At 34.6% G+C, this 25,574-nt stretch overlaps 4 protein-coding genes across 5 annotated transcripts; all 4 read left to right on the forward strand.

Annotated features, from left to right (window-relative positions):
- Positions 1-129: 129 nt before the first annotated feature.
- Positions 130-7,614, forward strand: LOC120326703 (HHIP-like protein 2). Of its 2 annotated transcripts, none has more exons than XM_039393040.2 (12): positions 130-290; positions 609-774; positions 1,215-1,518; positions 1,656-1,749; positions 1,934-2,041; positions 3,639-3,765; positions 3,992-4,179; positions 4,797-4,975; positions 5,306-5,455; positions 5,715-5,844; positions 6,026-6,168; positions 6,569-7,614. In XM_039393040.2, the coding sequence occupies exons 1-12, from the start codon at positions 193-195 to the stop codon at positions 6,745-6,747; spliced, it is 1,866 nt and encodes a 621-aa protein (XP_039248974.2). In that variant the 5' UTR covers positions 130-192; the 3' UTR covers positions 6,748-7,614. The 2 variants fall into 2 exon arrangements, with proteins under 2 accessions (XP_039248974.2, XP_039248973.2); XM_039393039.2 differs by having other exon boundaries at positions 178-290; positions 594-774.
- A 2,367-nt stretch (positions 7,615-9,981) lies between these two features.
- Positions 9,982-11,636, forward strand: LOC144421948 (HHIP-like protein 1). The gene is made up of 4 exons (XM_078111566.1): positions 9,982-10,190; positions 10,510-10,675; positions 11,125-11,428; positions 11,527-11,636. The coding sequence occupies exons 1-4, from the start codon at positions 10,093-10,095 to the stop codon at positions 11,634-11,636; spliced, it is 678 nt and encodes a 225-aa protein (XP_077967692.1). The 5' UTR covers positions 9,982-10,092.
- Positions 11,637-11,755: 119 nt separating this feature from the next.
- Positions 11,756-15,541, forward strand: LOC120325794 (HHIP-like protein 2). The gene is made up of 8 exons (XM_039391960.2): positions 11,756-11,859; positions 12,530-12,656; positions 12,972-13,159; positions 13,377-13,555; positions 14,089-14,238; positions 14,454-14,583; positions 14,766-14,908; positions 15,177-15,541. Exons 1-8 carry the CDS (start codon positions 11,777-11,779, stop codon positions 15,353-15,355), a joined length of 1,179 nt encoding a protein of 392 aa, XP_039247894.2. The 5' UTR covers positions 11,756-11,776; the 3' UTR covers positions 15,356-15,541.
- A 1,738-nt stretch (positions 15,542-17,279) lies between these two features.
- LOC120327142 (HHIP-like protein 2) lies at positions 17,280-25,574 on the forward strand. Its single transcript, XM_039393544.2, has 12 exons — positions 17,280-17,418; positions 17,725-17,887; positions 18,103-18,409; positions 18,917-19,004; positions 19,387-19,494; positions 19,593-19,719; positions 19,796-19,995; positions 20,095-20,270; positions 20,799-20,948; positions 23,482-23,608; positions 24,207-24,349; positions 25,277-25,574. Exons 1-12 carry the CDS (start codon positions 17,321-17,323, stop codon positions 25,447-25,449), a joined length of 1,860 nt encoding a protein of 619 aa, XP_039249478.2. The 5' UTR covers positions 17,280-17,320; the 3' UTR covers positions 25,450-25,574.

Genomic DNA, 25,574 nt, shown 5'->3' on the forward strand with positions numbered 1-25,574 from the left:
TCAGTAGAAAATTCGAGTACAAAAATTGACATGTAACTTCAATCTTATTTCATGACGCTGCAAAATCCATCACGTGACAGGAGATTGGTTGCATCCGACATAAACAGGTATCGGATTTTGAACGCCAAAGGCTATATCTAACCTAGTTCAAGTTTATGTAAGTGACCGTTGCAAATAAATAAAGAATAGTTCATGATGCAGTCGCCAGCAAGTTTTATCCTTCTTATTTTTGCATTTATAATCGGTGCAGAAAGCCATCCACAATGCTTGGATTTCAAACCACCATTCAAGTAAGTAATATTTTAAAAATATTTAAAATGAATTAGCTAAAGAATTGAAATTTCGAACTAACTTATGTATAACCGTTTGTCTGTGCCATATAAACGGCGTACAACAAAAATGGTTCCAAACTTTTACCATCTAAAGATAAAAATATAGGTGTTTCGTTGGCACGTTTTTTATGTATTTTGGGTTAATTAAACTACTATATTATCTTTAAAATATATCTTATTTAATATTGTATTATAATAAGGTCATTATGTATATGTCCTGTATACATAAAATTACATTCCTAACTTTCTTATGTAATTGAGAAAAAATTCATGCAGACCTGCAGCAGGATCGTTGGAGTTTTGCAAAGAATATGAAAACTTCGGATGTTGTGACGCAAATGATGATTCGCAAATTTTAACCGAATATAAATCCATATTCAGCAACATGACATTAGTACGATTTGCTTCGTGTGCCATATACCTCAGGTCCCTGTTATGCCAGGTTAGTAAATGGCGCTATTTCATTTGATTGCTTTCGAGGTAACTTTAAGGTATATGTTGAACAAGTGATATTTGAACCTTCAATTGGTTTTCGAATAGTTATTAACTTATTCAAATGTACCTGCGTACGTGTGTGTGTGTGTGATTTTCCGTGTTTGAATTTAGTTATCTCGTTGTCGTCATACTGAATAATAATGATCTGTTGAGTTATATTAATAAATAGGACGTGTGTTAGTTCTGATATTTTTGTCGAGGTGATGGCTTTATAAAAATAAAATTAGAGTCTTCTAAAAATTCTTAAACAGAAATTCTTTCAAACTGCTAACTAGTGTGATACGCTGTTAGAGGATAAACTTCCAAATCTCGACGACGGCTTCACTTGCTGACATTTTCTTTACGAAACCCCGTATAGACAGGCAACGATTGTTTTTTTTCGTCCAGAAATGCTCACCATATGCAGCGCATATATACGATGCTGAGGATGGACCGCAAGCAAAGACATTTCCAGGTCTATGCAAACCGTATTGCACTAACTTGATGAAAAAATGTTGGTTCCTTGTTCCAATGCTAACAAAAAAGAAAAGACTGTTAGATCTTGCAAAAAAAGAAGATTCCTCGGAATTTTGTAATACCGTGAAACCAGTAGATATCGATTACTGCTATCCACAACTTACCAGGGATCCTAAATTATTCAATGGACTCGGTACTGAGAATTTTTACCGTCAGACGAATCCCTTTAATGAAGGTATACAAATATAAAACAACAGTTTGCTGCATTGAAAAGTTCTGTTTTGTTTTTGTAGTATTAATGGGATATACGGATATAGTAATTGATTAGTTTTGTTGTTTATAATTTTCAATCAGGATTCAATTTCTTTGCAGAGAGAACATCGTGCTTAAAAATTTGCGTAGAAGAAGTAGCAAACGGATTGAACAACCCTGTTTCTATGAAGCACGCGAATGATGGAACACAAAGGTATAATTTAAAATATGAACCAACTGCATCTCTAACTCTGTTCTATTTCCTATCCGCAGATTGGACACAAAATTCCGTTGTTTCCTGTATTTAACTAAGAAAATTCAGAGTTTTTATAACTTTTGAATATGATTACATTTGCTTGCATTTCCGACCTTATTTTGAAATACCTGTATTCTTTTAGGTGGTTCGTGGTAGAGCAAGTTGGTATTGTCTGGGTCTATCTTTCTGATAAATCTCGACTCTCGACGCCTTTCTTGAATTTACGTGACAGAGTTCTTGTACGAGAATAGTAAGTATGAAAATATCTTAGCATTGTTGTATAGCGTTATGCTTTCGCTGTGCCCCTGGAACATAATCATGAACAGAGTTACAAATAGGGTTTTGTTTTTTTATCAATTCTAAAAAAAATCGTGTTTTAAAACAAGGGCTTGTTTTAAATCAAATTTTATCTGTATTTTTTATTGAAATACCCCTTGCATCGCCGCGAAATTACTCCAAAATGTTGTATTCGGGCAGCTGTACACGCAGCCAGAATTATAATTTTAAAAATGTAAGTAAAAAATCCTATTTTGACGTTTACTGCTATTGCGTACATTATCGCGATTTTCGTATCTTCACAAAAGTCAAAAGATTTTAACCGGAATGTTTATCCGAGATAACAAAGAGAAGTTTTGAGTAAGAAAAATCGAGAAAATTAGCTCACAAGCCTATTATCAATTAGAGGAATGGCCGCCTTCGGCAAAACGAGTGGGTTGTGATAATGAAGAATATGCCTACATCGACGGCGGATGAGTCACGCTAGCCTGGCCTATGTTAATTGTAAGAGTCCTCTGATGCAAAGACGCCTCAAGTAATCTGTTATGACGCCATGATGTGGATTTCGAGTTCATGTATTGACATTTTTCTCATAAAATGAAGGCATTATTACAGTTAATACTGTTCGGTTAATTTATGCTTAGCAAGCTTTGTTTTTAAGGTTGAAGTGAAAGAGTTTTTCAAGATTATACAAACTCATTTATTAGATCGCATTTCAATTTTCGCAAGGTGGTTTCGTCGCAGGGTCGTTCACGTAATGGCGTTACGTTATTGGTTGCATCCTACTGCGCCAACCACTGAGCACAGCCTGAAAAGGTGTGCATGATGTGCCTCTATCGTTATTTGTGGCGTTTTGAAGAAGGTATTGCAAATAAGAAGCGCTCGGCAAGTTTTTACATCCATTTTTCTTCAACCTATTTAATACATAAAAATCGAATAGTACAGCCATTTTGAACAAAACAGGCAAAAAAAAAACTTTATTTAAAACAGTTGTTTTAAAACAATTCTTTTTGAACAAATCCCTAGTTACAAATTGGTAATAAAACAGCTGAAACGCGTTTATAAGTTTTATAAACGTGTTTCAGCTGCACTACGTAATTTTATGCATTAGTGTAGTGTATTCTGTTGATTTCTAGTATTTATTCAAATATATCGTGAGATTGCGAGGTATATTTGTTACAATTTCTGATCGTCAAAAGTGTTTTCCACACATAGACAAAAACGATGTTCGAAAACACCAACGAACTTCAAAAATGAAATTATATAACCGAAATTTTTTAACGCTCTTATACTCAGGCAAAGTTTTTTATATCCAAAACGACAATATGACAAACGATTATGTTATTATGAAGTTGCTATTTATTAGCACGTACAACAGATTCTAGTGTAGATAGTAAATTAAATTATATGTAATTTAATATAGCATTTTAGAGGTTAGATAACGCCATAAGCTATGTTCTGCACAAACGCTATGGATATAAAGTATACCTTATTTTTAAATCATATTATTAGGTATTATGTAAAGCAGCGAATATCTTCATCAGGTACCAACTGCATTGCTTTTATTACAGTGGCTATGACGAAAGAGGAATGTTGGATATCGCGTTCCATCCGAATTATAAAGAAAATGGATTGTTCTATCTTTTTTACACTATTTTAATTAAAGGTTATCACAATATAAAAATCAGTGAAATGAAGGTAGGCATAATTCTGTCTATCATACACAAAAATATTTTCAGTAAAAATCATATTGTTGAAAAAGACAGAGAATACTTTAGAAAATTAACTGAAATTACATTTGGAAAAGTCCGGCTGTTCCACGAAAAATCCTATTACCTAATGAAACAAATTAGCGATTATATACTAAAGAACAAACTGCTGATCTGATCATCATGGACTCATACAATCATACAATCATTAACAGGTTTCGGACACAAATATGAACAAAGCAAATCTAGATACAGAGAGGACTCTTTTAACGGTGCAAGAACCAGCTTTTAATCACAATGGAGGGCAGTTAATATTCGGGGTAGACGGTTATCTTTATATTTTTACTGGAGATGGAGGAGGAGGCGGTGATCGCTTTGGAAAATATGGCAACGGACAAAATAAGTGAGCAATTATGGACAGATTTAATATTAATTTCTGTCGAAACCAATGCTGAATTATTTATATTAAAAGAGACCCATTCAAATTGTAGACTATCTATTTTGAACATTGAATAGAGACTAAGGTTGGTAAAAGTCATTAAACCCCGTATACCTAACCAATAAATACAGTATATTTCATTAACAACACTGAAATGAATAAATATTGGTCGCATTGATTTTCGGGGTCAACACGGCTTATACGAGTTATTTTTGGACAGGCTGATAACTTTCTATTATTTGGATACAACATCAATAAAGTCATAATCATGTTTTAATTATTTTGCTATTTCAAATGCTCGGCCTCAAGTCTCAAGTCAAATATCTCTGAGAGTTAGTCGATGTTAAATAAATGGTTTGTTGACTAGCTCCGAAATGAGCCCGAGTTATTTCAAACCTAATATATATACCCAATTTACAACCAGCACGTATAGGCGGGGTACTTATATTCTTTTTTCTCTAACGATTCTTTTGGAAGAAATGTATTTTTGTTATATGGATATATATTATGTTAATTCATTCAAGCAAATATTTCTATTTTTGTTTGATTTTATTATCTGAATATTGTAACCTACATTTCAGAAAAACAATGCTTGGTAAAGTTCTTCGCGTCGACGTCAACAATAAAGGACCAAATGATTTACCTTACGCAATTCCTGCTGATAATCCTTTTGTTAATGACAAAGATTATCTACCCGAAATTTATGCTTTAGGGGTACGAAATATGTGGAGATGTGGTATGGACAGGGGAAATGCAACAGGTTAGATTTGTTCTTGCAGAAATGGAATGAAATGAAAATTACTGCCGAATTTGATCGCAAATAATGTATGAAAATTGGCTAAACAGCTGAGCTGTACCAGATATACAATATATCTAACAATCAAGAATTGATGACATATGCTAAATTTGTTGTTCCCACATCCACCATACATATATACTTGAAATACTATAACAGACCCCGTTTGGGATTTTATAATATTCAGAGTCAGGTTGTTGTATCCACATGTCACAAATTTATAAGTAAATATATATGTAAATTTTCAACCACAATTTTATTCTTTTCATGTTGCAATGTATTTCACAATTGAAGGTTTCAACAAGGGAAGAATATTTTGTGGTGATGTTGGTCAAAGTCAATACGAGGAAGTAGACATAATCAAAAAAGGTGGCAACTACGGATGGAGAGCGTACGAAGGATTTAAATGTTACGATCCGAATATATGCAATAAAAACTTTGTTAGTAAGTATCACAATTCCACACGCAAGCGTTTCTTGTGTTTGCTTGCAATTTTATCATTGTAAACTCATTAAATTTTATTGCGGTTTTACCCATTTGGTCCTAAAATTAACATCGAATCATTGAAGGTTTTACAACATGCAAATCAAGAATCAAATACATGGAAAGAGTTCTCAATATATTTCTTGAAGTAACCTCGTAAACGGACCAAAGATTTAAACTCCAACTTATGTAAAGTTACTTATCATAGAAATGTTTACAGAAAACTATATTCCACCAATCCACGCGTATCCCCACTCCGTTGGAAAATCTATAACTGGAGGATATGTTTACAGAGGATGCCAAAATCCAAATTTAGAAGGAAAATATATATTCGGAGATTTTCAGTATGGGTGAGTAACTATATTTGAAACGTACTAATATTATTTGGATATCATTTCACTTGCCACATTTCATCTGTGAGCACCGGAATTCATATTCACGGGATTGGGAAAGCCGTTGATTGAATTCAATTATTGTTATAACACACAATTTTTCCTGAATATGTCTGACATGTATATATTGCCATAATAGGAAGTTGTTTCTTCTCCGGGAAGGAAAAAATGGTAAATGGAGGCGACAAAATATATGCATGGGAAGTGATGATGTTTGCAAAAATGGAGGAATACAAAATCAATTTGCAAAATATATTCTATCTTTTGGAGAAGATGAACAAGGTATCATTGTTATTATTTCAAAACTATATTATTTTTGAATTATTATTGTCATTTTCTGCATATCACAGAAATACAGAATAGACTTGTTAATTAGAAATTAGAGAATTTTTTTTTTGTGAAAAAAACTTAGTCTCATAATATCTAGGTAAAAATTATGTAAGTATCTCAAAAGCTGACATGAACGAAATATGGCTCACATTTCATAGTTTTTTTTATCTTATATCACAATGACTAAGCTAACATTAACTTTCTCTCATTTAACATATACATATAGAGCTCTTCTCGAAAAGCTTGGAATCGAAAATTTAAAGGTGCAACCCATAGTCTGGTAACTGTGGTTCCATTTGCTTTCCATAAAGCATATTTATCAAATATTGCTATTCAAACTTGATATTTGTAGGCGAGATCTACATGTTGAGTACACACAACCCAATACCTGGTTTGCCGGGAGGAAGAATCTATAAATTTGTCGATCCGTCAAGAAGAGGAGATCCAAGTGCCTGCAAAACTCCTAACCCAGTGGAGACCAAAGTTGCCGAAGGAACAGCAGCAATTCCATACAAAAGACAGTTTAACTGAACGTTTTGTATTGTATTCATGCAAAGCGTAAAATTGTAGAGTAATTGTAAGGACAATTATTGCGCTAGTTATTGTATACTGTATAACTTTAGACTAGTACTAGTATGCATTACACTGGGCGCCAAAAACTTTTTTTCATGGTGCCTAAGATGTTTTAACCGTTTTGGGCAAATTGAGGGCGCTGATCCAGAAATGCTGTTACCTTTTCACTATCAGGTCTATTTTTTCTTCTATGGTATATACCTCTCTGCAGGATGCCGAAAGCTACAATAAAGATAGGCACAACATTTTTCTGTAATTTTATTGAACATATTCATGAAATCTCACTAAAATATTTACAATTAAAGCTGGAAGTTGTTATAAATGCTAACTAATAGATGTCCTCAGCTATAAATAGACGTTTTACTGATTTTCTAAAATGGGAGGCCACGGAATCATTGCGCTTGATAGACTAACAGTTGTCTGCAAGCATGATGGCATCACAACGACCTTGATAGCAAACTTTCATGCCGCTTATATCTTGATGAAAGGGCTCCCCTTGCCCATCATTCATATAACTTAGATTTTCTGGAAAACGGGCAAGATGGCTGTGCAAAATATGCAACTTGATGCTTATATTTGCACCACGTTGACGGAGACTTGTGAGTAGTTTTTAAACAAGCTCTTTGTAATTGGGCTGATTTTGGCCTGTGATTTTCCCCAAAATTTTTTTACCACATTTGTCAACGACGTCCATGGATTCATAAAATTACAGAAAGTTTCGTCCTTCATTAACATTCGAATCTGGGTTCCATCAAAAATTTCAGCTTTTAGTTTTTCTGCGGTTAGACCTGGAAATTTCCTGCAAATATATATACTTGAACCTGTTTCTCGAGAGCATTCACAAACTGCTAAGCTTTATGTGAAGAGAAGGAAACTCAATTTTGGAACGTTCAGCCCTAGGAGGAGCCAGAATTGTGAAGAAAAACACTGTTTATAAAAAGGCGGCAACGTCGTTGCAATATACTAAGTCGTTTTCTTGAGTAAAAATAATGACAAGAGTTCAATAAGAAGCTGGAAATTCAAGAGATTTTTTGGAAAAGTTGAAATCTCTAGTCCGATCATTAAGTTATCAATGAGAAAAAGACTATAGAAGTGAAGAAGAGGAAAAACCGACATCTGAAACAGCGCATTCACTACTATCAGGGGACAAAACGGAGGTTTGGTCTTCTTCAGAGCCAGACAATTCCAATTCGAGCAAGCCTACACACACTGAAAAATGAATTTCATTGCATTGAGGAATTTGCCTCATTGCAGACTCGAAGTTTGGATAAACTAGCGATCTCCTGTTCTCCCTATTGATTCCCTTCGTGTTTACTGCACAGAAGTAGCAGTCATTAAAATATTTTTTCGAGACCATTGGAATACCAAAGCGGAGTGACTTTCTATCCTTTTTGTCCACTGTGGAAGATGCTCAACACATTGCTTGCATACAATATATAACCTGAATATAGTATATATATATACCAGGTTAGGGTTATTAGGTTGTGCGCCATCTTGGCGCACACACTACCCAAGCACTAAAAAGATATAAAATAGCAAATATTTCAACAAATTGATCTGATGAGAAAAAACTAGTATGATTTTCGTACTCAGCACCCTAAAGTTTACCTAAATCAGCTTAGAAACCTTGGACGCCAAAAAATGTGTTGGACAGGGATCAGTAAAGTGTTTACGTGCAAATATTGTGATCATGCAATGGGATTTGGTTTTTAGAGCAAGTTGTTTGTGGTATCTATAATAATTTTCAGTCGATTTAGAAAATGCTGGTTGTTTGTCAGATGTTATTTTGCTGATAACTGAAACAAAAGTTACTGGTGAATATCACCTACATGCTAACCTATGCTGAATTCTTTGTAAAGCTTGCAAATACAATCTCGGAATAAATTTTAAAATCCATTTGACTCTGGTTGAATGTTTCTTGTATGTAAACATTAGATAGAATGAATTTTTTGGTCTTTCAATTGTAAGCAGCGTATACTTGATCATACTGTTGTGTCGCGTTTTTAACCGTTTTCGAATTGTGTGGTTCAAAATGACGTAAGCCATGAATACATTCAAAATACCAACAGGGAAGTCACAACACAGCGGTTAGTGATTCAAACCAATGGGCATGAGTGCTCAAACCAATAATTGACAACGACACTGCGGGCTGCAATGATCTTATCTCATACTTTGATAGTCGAAGTGTACATATGGATCGTTTCGTTAATGTGTTGTTGTTTTTCATCGTATCGTATTATTAGTACTAGTATTTCTTCTACTTGAAAAAATCGCTTTTCTGAACTCGCTACTGGACCAATTGCTTCGAAATTTTAGGTGGTTAAAGATTTTATTATTTTTATTTGTTACTGAATTTTCTATTAATCCTATGAAATTTGATAATACACCAAAATTTTTATTTATGGAAACACGTTTTTTATTTGGCCAAGCGTGATGCTGTCTTCTGTTTTGATTTTGCGAACTCTTGTTACGCGAAAGTCGGATAATTTATCGATACTGCTGGCAACACACTGTAGACTAAGTAAGTTGCTGCAAAAGTATAAAGTACCATAAAATATTTGATATTACAGTTGTGAGTCAAATCATCTGGTATTTTATTTCACGTTAGCACTAGCCCACGATTCATCATCGTCACAGAACCTGGCAAAGCTAGAAGAGTCAGTAATAAGAAAAAATATTTCAAATTACAGACCTATATTCATTCTATCTGCTATTGGTAAAGGCATTTGAACTTCTAATTCATAGAAGGCTTATGAACTTTCTCAAAAAGCATGACATACTAAATAAATCACAGTTCGGTTTCACCTCCTTACTATCTATTTAACAAGTAGAACACAATATGTAGAAATCGGCTCATACTGCTCCTCTGTCTTACCTGTGATCCATGGGGTCCCCCAGGGTTCTTGTTTATCGCCTGAACAACCGAATTTTTCCAAGAACGAGATCCACATCAGGCTATTAATTCCCAACTCGAATCAAATTGCGTTTAATGGATCCATATGTGGCGCACTGGGTAGTAAAATAGATGAAAACTGGCCAAAACAAGAGACAACACGAAGAAACTTTGGAAACATAAATGCCAAGATGGCGGCGATCGAATTTTCCCGCGCTGCGACAACGCGAAACGAGAGAGAAGATCGTTCTATGTATTTCCAGTTTAGTGGAGAGAAGATCGTTCTATGTATTTCCAGTTCAGTGGTTGAATTCGGAAAAAAAAGATATCGGATTTTGAACGCCAAAGGGTATATCTAACCTAGTTCAGGTTTATGTAAGTGCCCGTTGAAAACAAATAGAGAATAGTTTATGATGCAGTCGACAACCAGTTTTATCCTTTTTATTTTTGCACTTATATTTGGTGCAGAAGCCCATCCACAATGCTTGGATTTCAAATCACCATTCAAGTAAGTGGTATTTTAAAAGCATTTCAGTTCAAGAAATTTAAAATGTATTAGTTGAAAATTAGACTTCTAAACTAACTTATGTAAAACCATATGTCGGTGATATATCAAAGCATATACCAAAGATGGTTTTACACTATTACCATCTTAAGATAAAAATATAGGTGTTCCGTTTTTATGTATTTTGGGTAAACTGTACTACTGAATTGTCCTTAAAATATATCTTATTTATTATTGCATTATATTAAAATCATTTTATGTCAAAAATACATAAAATTACATTCCTGCTTTTTTTTATGTAATTGAGAAAAAATTTATTCAGACCTGCAGCAGAATCAATAAAATTTTGCAAAGAATATGAAAATTTCGGATGTTGTGACGAAACTGATGATTCGCAAATTTCAACCGAAAATGCATCTCTTGTCAGCAACATGACATTAGCACAATTTGCTTCGTGCGGCAAATACCTTATTTCCTTGTTATGCCAGGTCAGTAAATAGCGATATTTCATTTGAATGCTTCATTAGAGGTAAGCTCAAGGTATATGTTGAACGAGTGATATTTGGACTTTCAATTGGTTTTCGAATAGTTATTATTTAACTCATTTAAAACATGAGTGCGTGCGTGTGTGTGTGTGATTACCCGTAATTGAATTTAGTTATCTTGTTGTCGGCATACTGAATAACAATTGATCTGTTGAATTTGAATAATAAATAAGACGTGTGTTCGTTCTGATATTTTTGTCGGGGTGACGACTTTTTAGAAATAAAATTGGTGTCGTCTTTAAACAGAAATTCTCCCAAATTGCTAACTAGCGGGATACGCTATTGGAGGACATATAATTGAAACTTCCAAATCACTATGAGGGCTTCATTTGATGACTTTTTCTTCGCGAAAACGGTATAGACAGGCAACGGACTGTTTTTAATTCGTCCAGAGATGCTCACCATATGCAGCGCATATATACGATGCTGAGGATGGACCGCAAGCGAAGACATTTCCAGGACTATGCAAACCGTATTGCACTAACTTGTTGAAAGAATGTTCGCTTCTAGTTCCAATGTTAACAAAAAAGAAAAGACTGTTGGATCTTGCGAAAAAAGAAAATTCATCGGAATTTTGTAATACCGTGAAGCCAGTAGATATCGATTACTGCTATCCACAACTTACCAAAGATCCTAAATTATTTAATGGACTCGGTACAGAGAATTTTTACCGTCAGACGGATCTCTTTAATAAAGGTATACCTATATAAAACAACAGGTTACTGCATTGAAAAGTTCTATTCTGTTTTAGTAGTTTGTTTATAATTTCCGATCAGAATTCAATTCATTTTCAGGAAAAACATCGTGCTTAACAATGTGCGTAGAAGAAGTAGCAAACGGATTGAACAACCCTGTTTCTATGAAGCATGCGAACGATGGAACGGAACACAAAGGTATATGTTAGTTAGAATATAAACCGACAATATATCTAATTCCGTCCTCAACCCTATTCACAGATTGGACACTAAATATCGCTGTTTGCCATATTTTTATTATTATTATACTGTATATTCTTTTAGGTGGTTCGTGGTGGAACAAATTGGTATGGTCTGGGTATATCTTCCTGATAATTCTCGTCTCTCGACCCCTTTCTTGAATTTACGTGACAAAATTCTTGTACGAGAATAGTGAGTATGCAAGAATATCAACTTTTTTGCCGCGCTTCGCTTTCGCTGTGTTCCAGGAACATAATCATGAATAGAGTTCCGAATTGGTAATAAAACAGCTAAAACACGTTTAAAAGTTTTATAAATGTGTTTAAGCTGCACTAAGTAATCTTATACCATTATTGTAGTGTAATTTGTTATTGTATTCTGTATTTATTCCATTATATCGCGTGATTGTGAGGTAAATTTGTGACAATTTCTGATCGTCGAAAATGTTTCCCACACATAGACGAAAACGATGTTCGACAACACCAACGAGCTTAAAAAATGAAACCACATAACCCAAATTTTTAATCGCTCTTATAATCAGGCGAAGTTTTTTATAATCAACATGGCATGCTTTATATCTATGGCGTTTGTGTAGGACATAGTTTATCGCGTTATCCAATCTTTAAAGTGCTATAATACATAAATGAATACAAATAAACAAATTGTGATAAAATTTGGAGAAAAATCTACATTAGAATCTGGTGTACACGCTAATAAATAACAACTTTATAATGACAGAATCTTTATCGTTTGTGAAATTACCGTCTTAAGTAATAAATTATATTAAGACTTATAATATATAGATAATATGTAAAGTAGCAAATATCTTTATCAAGTACCAACTGCATTGTCTTTATTACAGTGGCTATGACGAAAGAGGAATGTTGGATATCGCGTTCCATCCGAAATATAAAGAAAATGGATTGTTTTATCTTTTTTACACTATTTTAATCGAAGGTTATCACAATATAAAAATCAGTGAAATGAAGGTAGGCATAGTTCTGTCAATCATACACAAACTTTGTGTGGTAAAAATTATATAAATAAAAGGAACAAAGAATACTTTAGCAAATTAACTGTAACTACATTCGGAAAAAGTACAGCTATTCCACGAAAAAAAAAATCGAAATCTTTCTTAATTGCCCTACGGGTTTCTGTTGTTGCAGTATAACATAAAAGATGCTGACATACTAAATAATATTGTATTACTATGTCCCTATTACCTGAAACAAATTAGCGATAATACAATAAAAATCAAACTGTTAATCTGATCATCATGGACTCTATCATACAATCATTAACAGGTTTCGGCCACAAATATGAACAAAGCAAATCTAGATACAGAGAGGACTCTTTTAACGGTGCAAGAACCAGCTTTTAATCACAATGGAGGACAGTTAATATTCGGAGTAGACGGCTATCTTTATATTTTTACTGGAGATGGAGGAGGAGCCGGCGATCGCTTCGGAAAATATGGCAACGGACAAAATAAGTGAGCAATCATGGACAGATTTAATTTACTTTTACTTTATTCAATTAACTTTATACCCGATTTACAATCATGTATAGGTACTCTTATTCTGTTTCCCTTAACGACTCTTTTGGAGGGGATATATTTACGTTAAATGAATATATTATATTACTTCATTCGCGCAAATATTTGTTTTCTGGTTGATTTTAGAATCTCAATATTTTAACCTACATTTCAGAAAAACAATGCTTGGCAAAGTTCTGCGTATAGACGTCAACAATAAAGGACCAAATGATTTACCTTACGCAATTCCTGCTAATAATCCTTTTGTTAATGACAAAGATTATCTACCCGAAATTTACGCTTTAGGGGTACGAAATATGTGGAGATGTAGTATGGACAGGGGAAATGCAACAGGTTAGACTTGTTCTTGCCGAAATGGAATGAAATGCAAATTACTTGCCGAACTTGATCGCAAATAATGTTTAGGCTAAACAGCTGAGCTGTACCAGATATACAATATCTCTAATAACCAAGAATTGATGACATATGCAAAAATTGTTGGTTCCATATACACCATGCATACTTGAAGTACTATACTCGACCCCGTTTGGGATTTTATTCAAAAATAAGCCACCGCCATAAACAACACTTTCTATAATTTTATGACACATTTCTACGATGTTGTATCTATATATATACTATTTGTAGGAATTAGTTATATCTCCCTAAACTCACAGCCTGATCGGTGTATTTTGCATTCATAGCAGTAAATATATAATATTTGTGGAGAGTCAGGTTGTTGTATCCACATGTCGCAAATTTATAAGTGAATATATATATTTTCAACCACAATTTTATTTATTCCAAGTTTGGTTGACAATTACGGGATTAAATATTTTTATCGACCATGGGTGTACCGATTTCAATGTGTTTAACGATTAATAAAGGTTTCAACAAGGGAAGAATATTTTGTGGTGATGTTGGTCAAAGTCAGTACGAGGAAGTAGACATAATCAAAAAAGGTGGCAACTACGGATGGAGAGCGTACGAAGGATTTGATTGTTATGATTCGAATATATGCAATGAAAGCTTTGTTAGTAAGTATCACAATTCAACACGCAGGCGTGCTGGTTTGGGTTAATATTTCATCATTGTAAACTCATTAACTTATATATTAACGTCGAATCATTGAAAGGTTTTACAACATGCAAATCAAGAATCAAATATATGAGAATAATTAGTAACTGGTAAACGGACCAAAGATTTCAACTTCAACATATGTAAGTTTACTTACCATAGAAAATGTTTGCAGAAAACTATATTCCACCAATCCACGCGTATTCCCACTCCGTTGGAAAATCTATAACTGGAGGATATGTTTACAGAGGATGCCAAAATCCTAATTTGGAAGGAAAATATATATTTGGAGATTACCACTATGGGTGAGTTAACATATTAGAAACGTACTAATAAATAATTTGGATAACATTCCACCTGTCACACTTCATCTATGAGCACCAGGATTCATATTAACGGCATTGGGAAAGCCGTTGATTGAATTCAATTATTGTTATAACATACAATTTTCCCTGAGTAATCCTGAAAGTATGTATTGCCATAATAGCAAGTTGTTTCTTCTCCGGGAAGAAAAAAATGGTGAATGGAGGCGACAAAATATTTGCATGGGAAGTGATGATGTTTGCAAAAATGGAGGAATACAAAATCAATTTGCAAAATATATTTTAGCTTTTGGAGAAGATGAACAAGGTATCATTGTTATTATCTCAAACGTACCTTGTGTGAATTATCTGTCTAATCATTAAATGTATATTAGAGTTTTCAACTGTATTTTATCTAACTTTCACGACCTCTAATTCAACATAGCCATAGTATAGGGCTCTTCTGTCCCAGTCTCGAAAAGCTCATAATTTTGGAAGTTAGAGATTCTAGCGGTAGTTTAGTAACTGTGGTTTCATTTTCTTTCCGAACAACATCTCAAATATTGCTATTCTAACTTGATATTCGACAATGACAGGCGAGATCTACGTGTTGAGTACTCACAACCCAAGACTTGGTTTGCCGGGAGGAAGTATCTATAAACTTGTCGATCCGTCAAGAAGAGGAGAACCAAGTGCCTGCAAAACTCCTACCCCAGTGGAGACCGAAGTTGCCAAAGGAACAGCAGCAATTCCATACAAAAGACAGTTTAACTGAACGTTTTGTATTGTATACATGCAAAGCATAAAATTGTGGAGTAATTGTAAGAACAACTACTCCGCTAGTTATTGTATATAACTTTAGACTAGTATATGCCTTAGTATCAGTAAATTTTTCTTGTGCAAATATTGTGATCATGCAATGGGGTTTGTAATGCTTGCAAATAAAATCTCCGAATAAATTTTAAAATACATTTGACTCTGGTTTAATTTTCCTGCATGTAAACATCAGATAGAATAACTATTTTTGATCTTTAATTGTAAGCAGCCTATAATTTCTAATATATACTTGTATATATGTCGCTTTTTTAAGCCTTCATCGAATTGTGGGGTCCAAAATGACGTAAGCCATGAATGCATTTCAAAATACCAACAGTGTGCTCACAAAAAAAACGGTTGATAATTCAAACCGAAACTGTTCTCGAAATGAAGATACTATAATGACAGTATGGCAATGCAATACGTAAACCAATTATTGACAACGACTCTGCGGACCACAATGATCTCATCTCTTACTTTGATAGTCGAAGTGTACATATGGATCGTTTTGTTATTACTTATCGATCTTAAGATCGATGTTTAGTGGTTGAAGATTTTTTTTTATTTGTTCCCAAATTTTCCTATTAATTAATCTTATGCAGTTTGATATTACACCCAAAAATTTCGCTGTTCCATTTTTATTCATGAAAACACGTTTTCATTCGGCCAAGCGTGAAGCTGTCTTTCGAGTTGATTTTGCTCCTACTACGCGAAAGTCGGATGTTTTTTCGATACCGACAACGCACTGCAAAAGTAAACACAGGACATGGTAAAGTTAGAAGAGTCCGGGTACCGGTACTCGTAAGTTACGATGCTCCACAGTTACAGCTTCGTCCAGGATATGATTTCTGGGGAAATTGTGGATAAATTATTATGTTGTCGTCGGCAAAAAATCGATCATCTACCAGACCGATAAAAAATTTTAATTGTTAAAGCCTGTTGTTGTCGCCAGAAGACTATTGTTAAGTATCTGTAGGCTATATGCTGGGATTCGTTTGTAGTTTTGTTTGATAATGTCATCAAAATTAAAAACTGCGCACCGTGATCCCATCCTTGTGATCTGGTAGTCAGACTCCGGTTCTGTAAAAGATTGGATACTACTTCGTTTTGGCGTCCGTGTCCATATTTTCAAGCATTGCTTGTTTAGAATAATATTGGATATATTAAAAAACGAAACGTTCTTCAACTGGCATCTACACTCTACCAATGTGAGTAACTAATATATATAACTCAACGCAGGGGGAAAATGTTGCAAACTGCAGAATGAAAATAATGGCGTGCCAAAAAGTATATATATATATATATCATTGAGATCAAATACCTAAATTGGTGTAGTTCATGAGACATCAGGATTCAATATAAGTGAAGCAGATTGGTAAATTAGGTGGTGGGGAGACTGTCTTTTTCACTGCAGGTTTGGTATAAATTATCATTATATTTCTTCCGCTAAATAACTTCATATTATTCACTAGTTTTCTTTGTAATCTATGTATGTATGTATGTTTATTTGCCTCAAAAATGTAACAGTATCTGCATAATAGTTAAACGGTATAAAAGAGACGGGATACATGTTCAAGACCTTACTGGCCTAACACACAGATGTGCGTCATTCTTAATTATTGAGATATCAAGCATTCTGTGTCCAAACAAGTTACTTAATGCGCCTCAAGGTACCTTTCTACGACTCTCGCTCGTGGAAATCCTCTTCAAATGTTGTATACCTTACTGCTATAGGATGAGACTCCGCGCATAAACAGCGTCCGACCTACTATTTGAATAATATTGCTTCGTCATATATTATATAGCTCATGGCCATTTTACCGTTCCTAATCCGTCTGGCAACCGCATATATGTATATAAACCGAAGGTGTGGCGAAATCGTGGTTTGTGGCTGACTTAGCGGACATAGGTTGCAGCAACAATTATGAAATTTGTAGTGAGCGCTATTCTGGTTTTGGTCTTCAATTTTGCCCGAGAAACCGTATCCCACCCCCAGTGCTTGGATTTTAAGCCTCCATTTAAGTAGGTTACCTATATTTCTTCTTGATAACACTTTGCAAAATATGTCGTTTTTTATAGGATAAACAGCAAATTTGTATGAAATGCTATTGATAGGTACATGGATCTATTTAGTATTGCGAAAGAGAGCAGATTCACTTTCGTGTCGGAACTTACTAACTGTTGGTATTTGTTACAAATTATATATTTCTGTCTATAACAGCTTGCTCAACTTATAGAATTCAGTATAGTGCCAATATAAAGAGCCACTGCCGCCATTACGATAAAAATATTTACACAGTACTAATTCAAGACCCCAATTTTTTTTAGACCAGCAAAGAATTTAAACATTTGCAAGGAATATGAGGCGTTCGGATGTTGTACATTAAAGGATGATTCCGAAATTGCAACGAAATACAATGAAATAACAAATGCTATGACTGAAAGCCAGCTGTCTACATGTGGAAAGTTTCTAACATCCCTCTTGTGTCAAGTAAGAAAAGTAAAATTAAACTGAAAGCGAATTCACTGTCTGCCATATATGTAAGCCAACAATCAGCTGTACCAAATGATGTCGCTTACTATTCGAAGTATTGACATATTACTATACACAGGTAAAGTGGTAAATACAGGGCTGTATAATATGCAATGTTTATGACTTAAAGTAGGCTAACTAATTCACGATCATATATTGCATATAAATTTTAGAAATGTTCGCCCTACGCAGTTCACATCTACAACGCAGAAGATGATCAAATAGCCAACTCGTTTCCTGGTCTCTGTCAATCATACTGTGAATCTCTCATGCAAGAATGTTCGTTCCTCATTCCAATGGTTACGGATGATGCAAATTTGATTAAACTTTCGAAAAATGAAGATTCGTCTACATTTTGTTCAACTGTACTAATTCCCGATGCTCAATATTGTTATCCTGATGTTGCAAATAGCGAAGAGTTAATGAAAAATATCGGCACGGTTGAATTTTACAAAACAAATGATCAGTCTAACGATAAAAGTAAGTAGGACCTATTATAATACCCAGCAAGCCGTGTTTAATATTCGTAGGACATTTCCCCAAAGTGGAATAATTTGCAAAAATCGGAAACTTACAATTGTAGGATTCAGTTTCAATATTAATAAATATAATTATTTGGATGCTCAAGTATATGCAAATACTGTTCGCTAGTTAATACCTGAATATGATGAATTCAATTTTCTCGCGTATCACTCAAAAAACATCGAATTCTAACGTTTTTGTAGTTTGATACGGTTTCCTGCAAATCGCAGAAATGTTTTGTCCCCAATTTCATCAAAGTTAGGCAAATATGAAAACTAACGTTGTCATCAACTTATAAAATGCACAAGACGAGTATTTCCATGGTAGGAAGTACGGCTGACATTATTTTTATTTTCCTTCGACAACTTAACGTCCGATAAATAAGTTCGTTAATAAAAAAATTCCTGTCGAACGAGGACAATAATATTTACTGGAAATGAACTGTTTTATTTGCATAAAATTAAGAATCGTGCACGAAATTATGCGTTGAAGAGATTGCAAACGGATTATCCAATCCGATTCAAGTGAGAAGTGCAAACGATGGAACTCAAAGGTAAACAGATTGTGGTCGGTAATTCCATTTTAATCCGATATGCCAACTCAGTGAAAATGACTACATACGATATTTTAAATAAGATTTCTGAACTTTCGTCCAATTTCGCGTGATAATTTAATACGTTTCGATCATTTCAGTTTTCAAAATTTTAGAGAATCATTCGAGATTTGAAGCATTTATAACAGTACATTGAAATACGTTGAGCAAAATGAAGAATAAATGGTTCAACATGCGGGGTGCTTGATTACAGCGGACACGGTATCATATCTTTGCAGAAATAAATGTACAAAAAAAAACATATAAACCTAAACATTTTGTTTTATATTCATTATAAAATTTATTCTCCAAAACTGCATATTCAGTTTTTTTTGTTTTACAGGCTTTTTGTACAAGAACAAGGAGGTGCAGTCTGGATATACTTGCCAGATAAATCCAAAATTTCCCATCCGTTTTTCAATATGCGTGATTTGAAGCTAGCTGATGATCAGTAAGTTAAGTTTTAAACAACTTGCTAAGAAGAATTGTTAATTAGCATTAAAACATTTCCACAAATTAATTTTTGCATTATATTATTTATTTTATCAGAACCTTCGATTCGCGAGGCATGTTTGACTTTGTTTTTCATCCGAACTATAAAAGCAATGGACTGTTTTATGCCCACTATCTTATTGTCACGGATACAAATCCTAGTCTCACAATAAGCGAGTTCAAGGTATGTATTTTACAAAAAGTGGCATCAATTATTTTATAGCTATAGAGTTATTGGAGTTTCACTTTTATTGCTCAAGGTATCTGATGTTGACATGAATCGAATTGACCCGAAATCTCAGAGAGATATATTAAATGTTCCAGAACCATCGCCCAATAACCAAGGGGCTCATTTGCGTTTTGGTTTAGACGGATATTTATATATTTTCAATGGTGATGGCGTTGGCGACACATCGACCGAAGAGGATCCTTACGGAAAATATGGAAGCAGTCAGAACAAGTTCGTACTCTACATTATTATACACTAAAAAAGTTAGGAAACGAAATATCCACCAATCCGCCAATAATATTGCTTATAGAAAGCTTATTTCCATTCCAGAAAAACTCTACTTGGTAAAGTTCTGCGAATAAATGTTGACGATAGACCACGGGGTCGTCCTTACTCTATTCCCCCTGACAATCCTTTTGTCAATGACGCAGAATATTCTCCAGAAATATATGCACTGGGAGTTAAAAATATGTGGAGGTGTGGAATGGACAAGGGCGATGAAACAGGTTTGTTGTAAAAACCGTGAAACTGAAATAGGCAGTTTCATAAAAATCTCATCCATAGAGAACAGTTTTTATTAGAATTCAGTATAATTCAAATGAATACTACGACATTCTGGAAAGATTTCGTTCAGTAAAGCCCGTTTGGTACATTTTATTTAGATTCAAATATCTATATTTATATATTATATTGTCTATTATCATTATGACTTGCAGTACTGACTAAATGTCTATCTCTAATGCAATGTTCCTTAAATTATACTCGTCGCGACACTTTGGTGCTTCGTTTCTATTTTCACATCACCGCGTCATTCTGTCTGCTGGATCATACATGTTTGACTTCATTATTACTTAATTGGAATGATTGTTCACTAAATAAGAAAAGCATCCGCCTACGACTGGCTATCACTTCGCACCGATTCATTCGTTGACTATGGCTAGGAAAATCCCCATGCTGCTGTACTGCTCTCATGTGCATTGGTGCTTAACATGTAGGTATCTGCGTTTCATAACTCGTTCTTGTTCTGGCTCAAGGTAAAAACAGAGGTCGTGTGATATGTGGTGATGTTGGGGATGCCGATTACGAAGAAGTCAATATTTTAAAGAAAGGTGCAAATTATGGTTGGAAATATTACGAAGGATATTCCTGCTTTGGAAATCGAGACTGTGACAATATTAACATAGGTAAGAAATAGTATTTTGGCATATATATTTCCATTCAATCGTTAGGGGTTGTAATGTGCTACAGCCGGTAATATATACGCGAATAATATCCTACATCTACTTTTCAGCTTCTTAGTAACAAAGATAATTTGTATACTCGGTGACTGGATCATAAGAAGATTCTCTAAGTAGGTTTTGGGATGAGATCTCTTTATGACTTTATTAAAACACCCGCGGGTACCAAGTCGCTGTAACGGCGTTCATCAGTAAGCTGCATCTATTCATTACTTATCGATTTTAATCGGTAAGTATGTTAATAGGTATTTGTCTGTTAGATGCACGCGATATCTCACGAAAGCGAGATTGAATCTGCTCCAGATTTTGCATGTGCATTCATCATATGTCAGACCAGAAGCCTATTGATTCTGGATGAATTATGTCGTATAATTAGATGGGACACAAGGTGTCACTATGGAGTAAGAGCGCTGTTCTGGGAGATCCCCTAACTCTCGATCGATAAGTCTTTGGTCTCTGACCGATGTTCTCGTTCTATTTTTGCTATTTTTGTTTTAAGTTCAAACCACACTTATAGGACAACTAGAAAACGATCAACCTTTATCTATATGTGACCACAGTAATATTACGCGTCATTTAATACGATTCCTGTTATGATATCACATACACTGTGTTACATTGAGTCAAGCACGTCATTCATTTCTAGTTCTTTCATGAACATACATTGCTAATCAAATTTCAGCCTTGATACTGGACAGATATATCATGAAATTGTGGCACTGCAGACTACAAAGCCTTTTAGGAGGTGCCAAACTTCTGGGGCTTAGTTGACTCAGAAAAGTACAGCGGTGTACAGTGTACATCTTTGAAGATTGCACGGTTGCTTGGTTCTATCTATCTTTGTGAATTAGCCTTTTCTGACATGAACTTCATCAAGAACAAACACAGAACAACCTTGCCGATGGCGTGAAACGTACAAGACAAACTCAGCGTTGCAGTATCAAGTTACACACCCGAGCAAAACACGCTGGTGGAGAGTATGCGACACCAGGTTTCCCAATAACTGACATGAAAATAGACCAGATGTGGTCCAGGTTGAAAACAAGATGTTTAGGATTCATTAAATGTGTTTGATAAATGTAACATTTGATAGCATAACTTCCAAGTCTATTTTATCTTGGATTTTTGTGGGGTATATGTTAAAAAAGAAGGTACATTATGATTTCCTATGATTTGAAAATATAAGCGTCGCTGATATTAACTCATTATCTATCGATTTTATGATTTATCGATTTTAATCGGTAAGTATGTTGATAGGTATTCGTCTGTCTGTCTGTCTGTCTGTTAGATACACGCGATATCTCACGAAGCAGATTTTGCATGCGCATTCATCATATCCCGGACCAGAAGCCTATTGATTTTGGGCGAATTATGCCGTATAATTAGCGAGTTATTAATTAATTAGTGATGGGACACAAGGTGTCACTATGGAGTGAGAGCGTTGTTTTGAGGAATCTCCTAACTTTCGATCGATAAGTCTTCGGTCTCTGACCGATATTCTCGTTGCCTTTTTTGTTATAATTGTTGATAATTTCATGAAAAATCTTTAACATTACCATTGTCTCCTCGTGGCTAAATACGATTGATAGCAATGGTTAAAAAGCCAGAAGGGTTCATCAAACCTGTAGCTCTTGCTCAGTCGGTACCCGGGCAGTAGCCCACGACTTCATAAAGGTTGGTGATCCCTGATCTAGTTATTGTAGAAAGTAGCCTATACCTCCGAAAATATTTTACGGTCCCCCTTTGGTTCGTGCACCTACACAAGTAAATCTCCGTTGTACGTTAGTTGCAAAAACTGAATTTATTTTTTATGTATAACAAGCGTAGTAACTGCATCCTGGCATACCACTGTTCACATAATGTTAGATTGAAATAAGGCCGGTCTTATTATCAATTTTTATCGCAGAAATGTTAAGTAATCGGTTGTTCTGCAAATGATGGACCGATCAGCTTTGAATTCCAGTAATAAATTATGAAAGAAGTCGCTAGAAGGCAATTAATTCGTTCCTTAAATTTCTGCTGCTTAAAGTTGCAGTTATATAAATTTTATTTCATAAAAACACATTTTTACAATAGACCTTGCCATTTTTCTAACAAAACCCAATGCTCATCTACGACCTTTCCACTACTGGCGTGGATTGCTATGGTAGTGTATTTGTAATTTTGATTTGAATAATCAGGTGACGGGTTGAAATCTTGGTAGAAAATGTCATATGATTAGTTATCTGACCTTTGTCTCCCTAAATTTGAGCAGTGCTCTCTTGTTCATATTATAGCGGTGCTTCCGAAGTATGTGTACCAAGATGGCGCTCAACCTGAAAATAGTATGTGTACCAGGTTAGGGTTCAAGTTTTGTGTCAACTTGGTACACATACTTCCGGAACGCCTTATAAGCTATCGATCAAAACAAAAAAAATGGAAACATCTACTTGTGAGTAAGTTTGTTTTTAGTTTTCTTTTTATTGCACCTCATTCTTAGAAAATTACGAACCACCTATCCATGTCTATGACCATACAGTTGGAATATCAGTTATGGGAGGACAAGTATACCGAGGATGTCAGATGCCAAACATGAAGGGAAAATATATATTTGGAGATCTGCTCGGGTTCGTCTGATATATTCTATAACATTTTAATGTTCTTTTATGATATATACAAACCAGTGCTTAGCAATATAATATGCGCCAATGTCCAGTTACTGTGAGTAAGTGATGATAAAATAATCGATTTATGCTGATTAAATACGGCTTGGCTGAAACATCTACGTATATTAGAAAAATTTACACTCACAAACTCAAATTTTTCCTAATTTGTCTCCACACCAGCCGTACAATCTATATCGGGTTTTGAAAAAAATTCGGTACTCCCAAAGTATGAGCACCAAGATGGCGCACAACCTGAAACTCTTACCTGGTACACATACTATGTTCAGTTTGAGCGACATCTTGGTGCACATACTTCGGGAGCATCAAAAATTCTAATTGGGCGGTAGAGGGCGTGTAGAGCAGCAAAATTTCCTCAAACAAACAGACTCTGTTATACGTTAACGTGATTCAGTCGTTCGGAGCAACATTCGACAATGAGATTGCAAACTTCAAAACACATTTTTGAATAAATCAGTAAAGGGTCAAAAGATCCGTTAGTTCTACCTCTCAACAATCAATTAGTTTTGATTTTATTAATCTCAACTGGCATTCCCTTCAGGAAAATTTTCCAGTTAGAAGAAGATTCTCAAGGGAAATGGATGAATGAAACCATATGTATTGGATCCGCAAATATTTGCAAAAATGGTGGATTGCAAAGTACTCGCGCCAACTTTATATTGTCATTTGGGGAAGATGAAAATGGTAATTTTATAATGTACCTAGTTTACCTAGATTTCTACCACATTTTCAAACTCGCTTTTTCGCTGTATTTATCGAATGTGCCCCGTAAATTAATTGAAAGATTTTATCAGAAGAAAAAAAGCTTTTTTTTTAAACATAGATGAAATATTTTGGCAATTGCACATTTTTGCTTGAACTGGTGCGAAAAAAATGGTTTTCTTGGTAACTAATGGACCAATTGATTTCAATTTTCAATAAATAGAAATAGATATAGACGCCAGGAAGCCAAAAGTTACTTGTATGTTTTCACAAATTTTTATTCCAAATTTCACTGTTTTGTTTTAACTCATGACAGCACTGTTTTTATTCCGTCAAACCTGACATTCGCGACTTTCGTTTCGATTTGACCAACTATGTCCTCAGTCACATTCCCGCGTCAGTCCCATACGATACCAGCGATACTGCGCTTAGTAATTGAATCTATTTGTCCAAATAAATGAACTTCACAGTTGATAAACGATGCTTACTGAACGTCAAAAAATTTTACGCGTTGAATAACTATTTGGGATAATCAGCATATATTGTTAACGTAACAGATCACGTAATTTATGTAAATCCAAACAAAGTGAGAAAATATACGATTTATATGAGGTTTTTAAAAAGAAGAATAAATCATATAGTATAAATCAATTGAATATTAAGCTAATATGATGATTATATATCTGTCTTCAGAACAAGTACGATTGTTTTAAATTATATATCTTAGAAATACCTCTGCATGGCGATTCAAGTTGTATAGGACCTCTATATACATATATTGCATCATTTCTTTGCCTTTTACGTCATTTTATGCTTAATTCCTCTCTAGTCCGCCCGCGCGCGTGAAACGATTTCTATTGAATTCAAACGTTGAAACAATGGATCTATCGAGAATGCAATTTTTTTCAGGCGAACTTTACATAATCGGTACAGATGACTTCTCGCCAGGAAATACCGCCGGAAGAATTTACAGGCTGATAGACCCATCACGAAGAGGGGATCCTGATATATGTCCGAATCCCAAAGCGAAAGGGGTCATTTTAGGAGCAGGGACGTCAACTATACAATATAAAATTAACTGATCCATCACAGATGATAAGTTTGCTAAACCACTACAAGGAGTTTTAGTTTGATTCATTTCTTGATTCATTCATCTAACATGACCTCGATAATAAATAAACGCCACTATCACAATATGATAAATAAA

The sequence above is a fragment of the Styela clava genome, chromosome 4 (assembly GCF_964204865.1).
Source record: "Styela clava chromosome 4, kaStyClav1.hap1.2, whole genome shotgun sequence".
NCBI lineage: Eukaryota > Metazoa > Chordata > Ascidiacea > Stolidobranchia > Styelidae > Styela > Styela clava.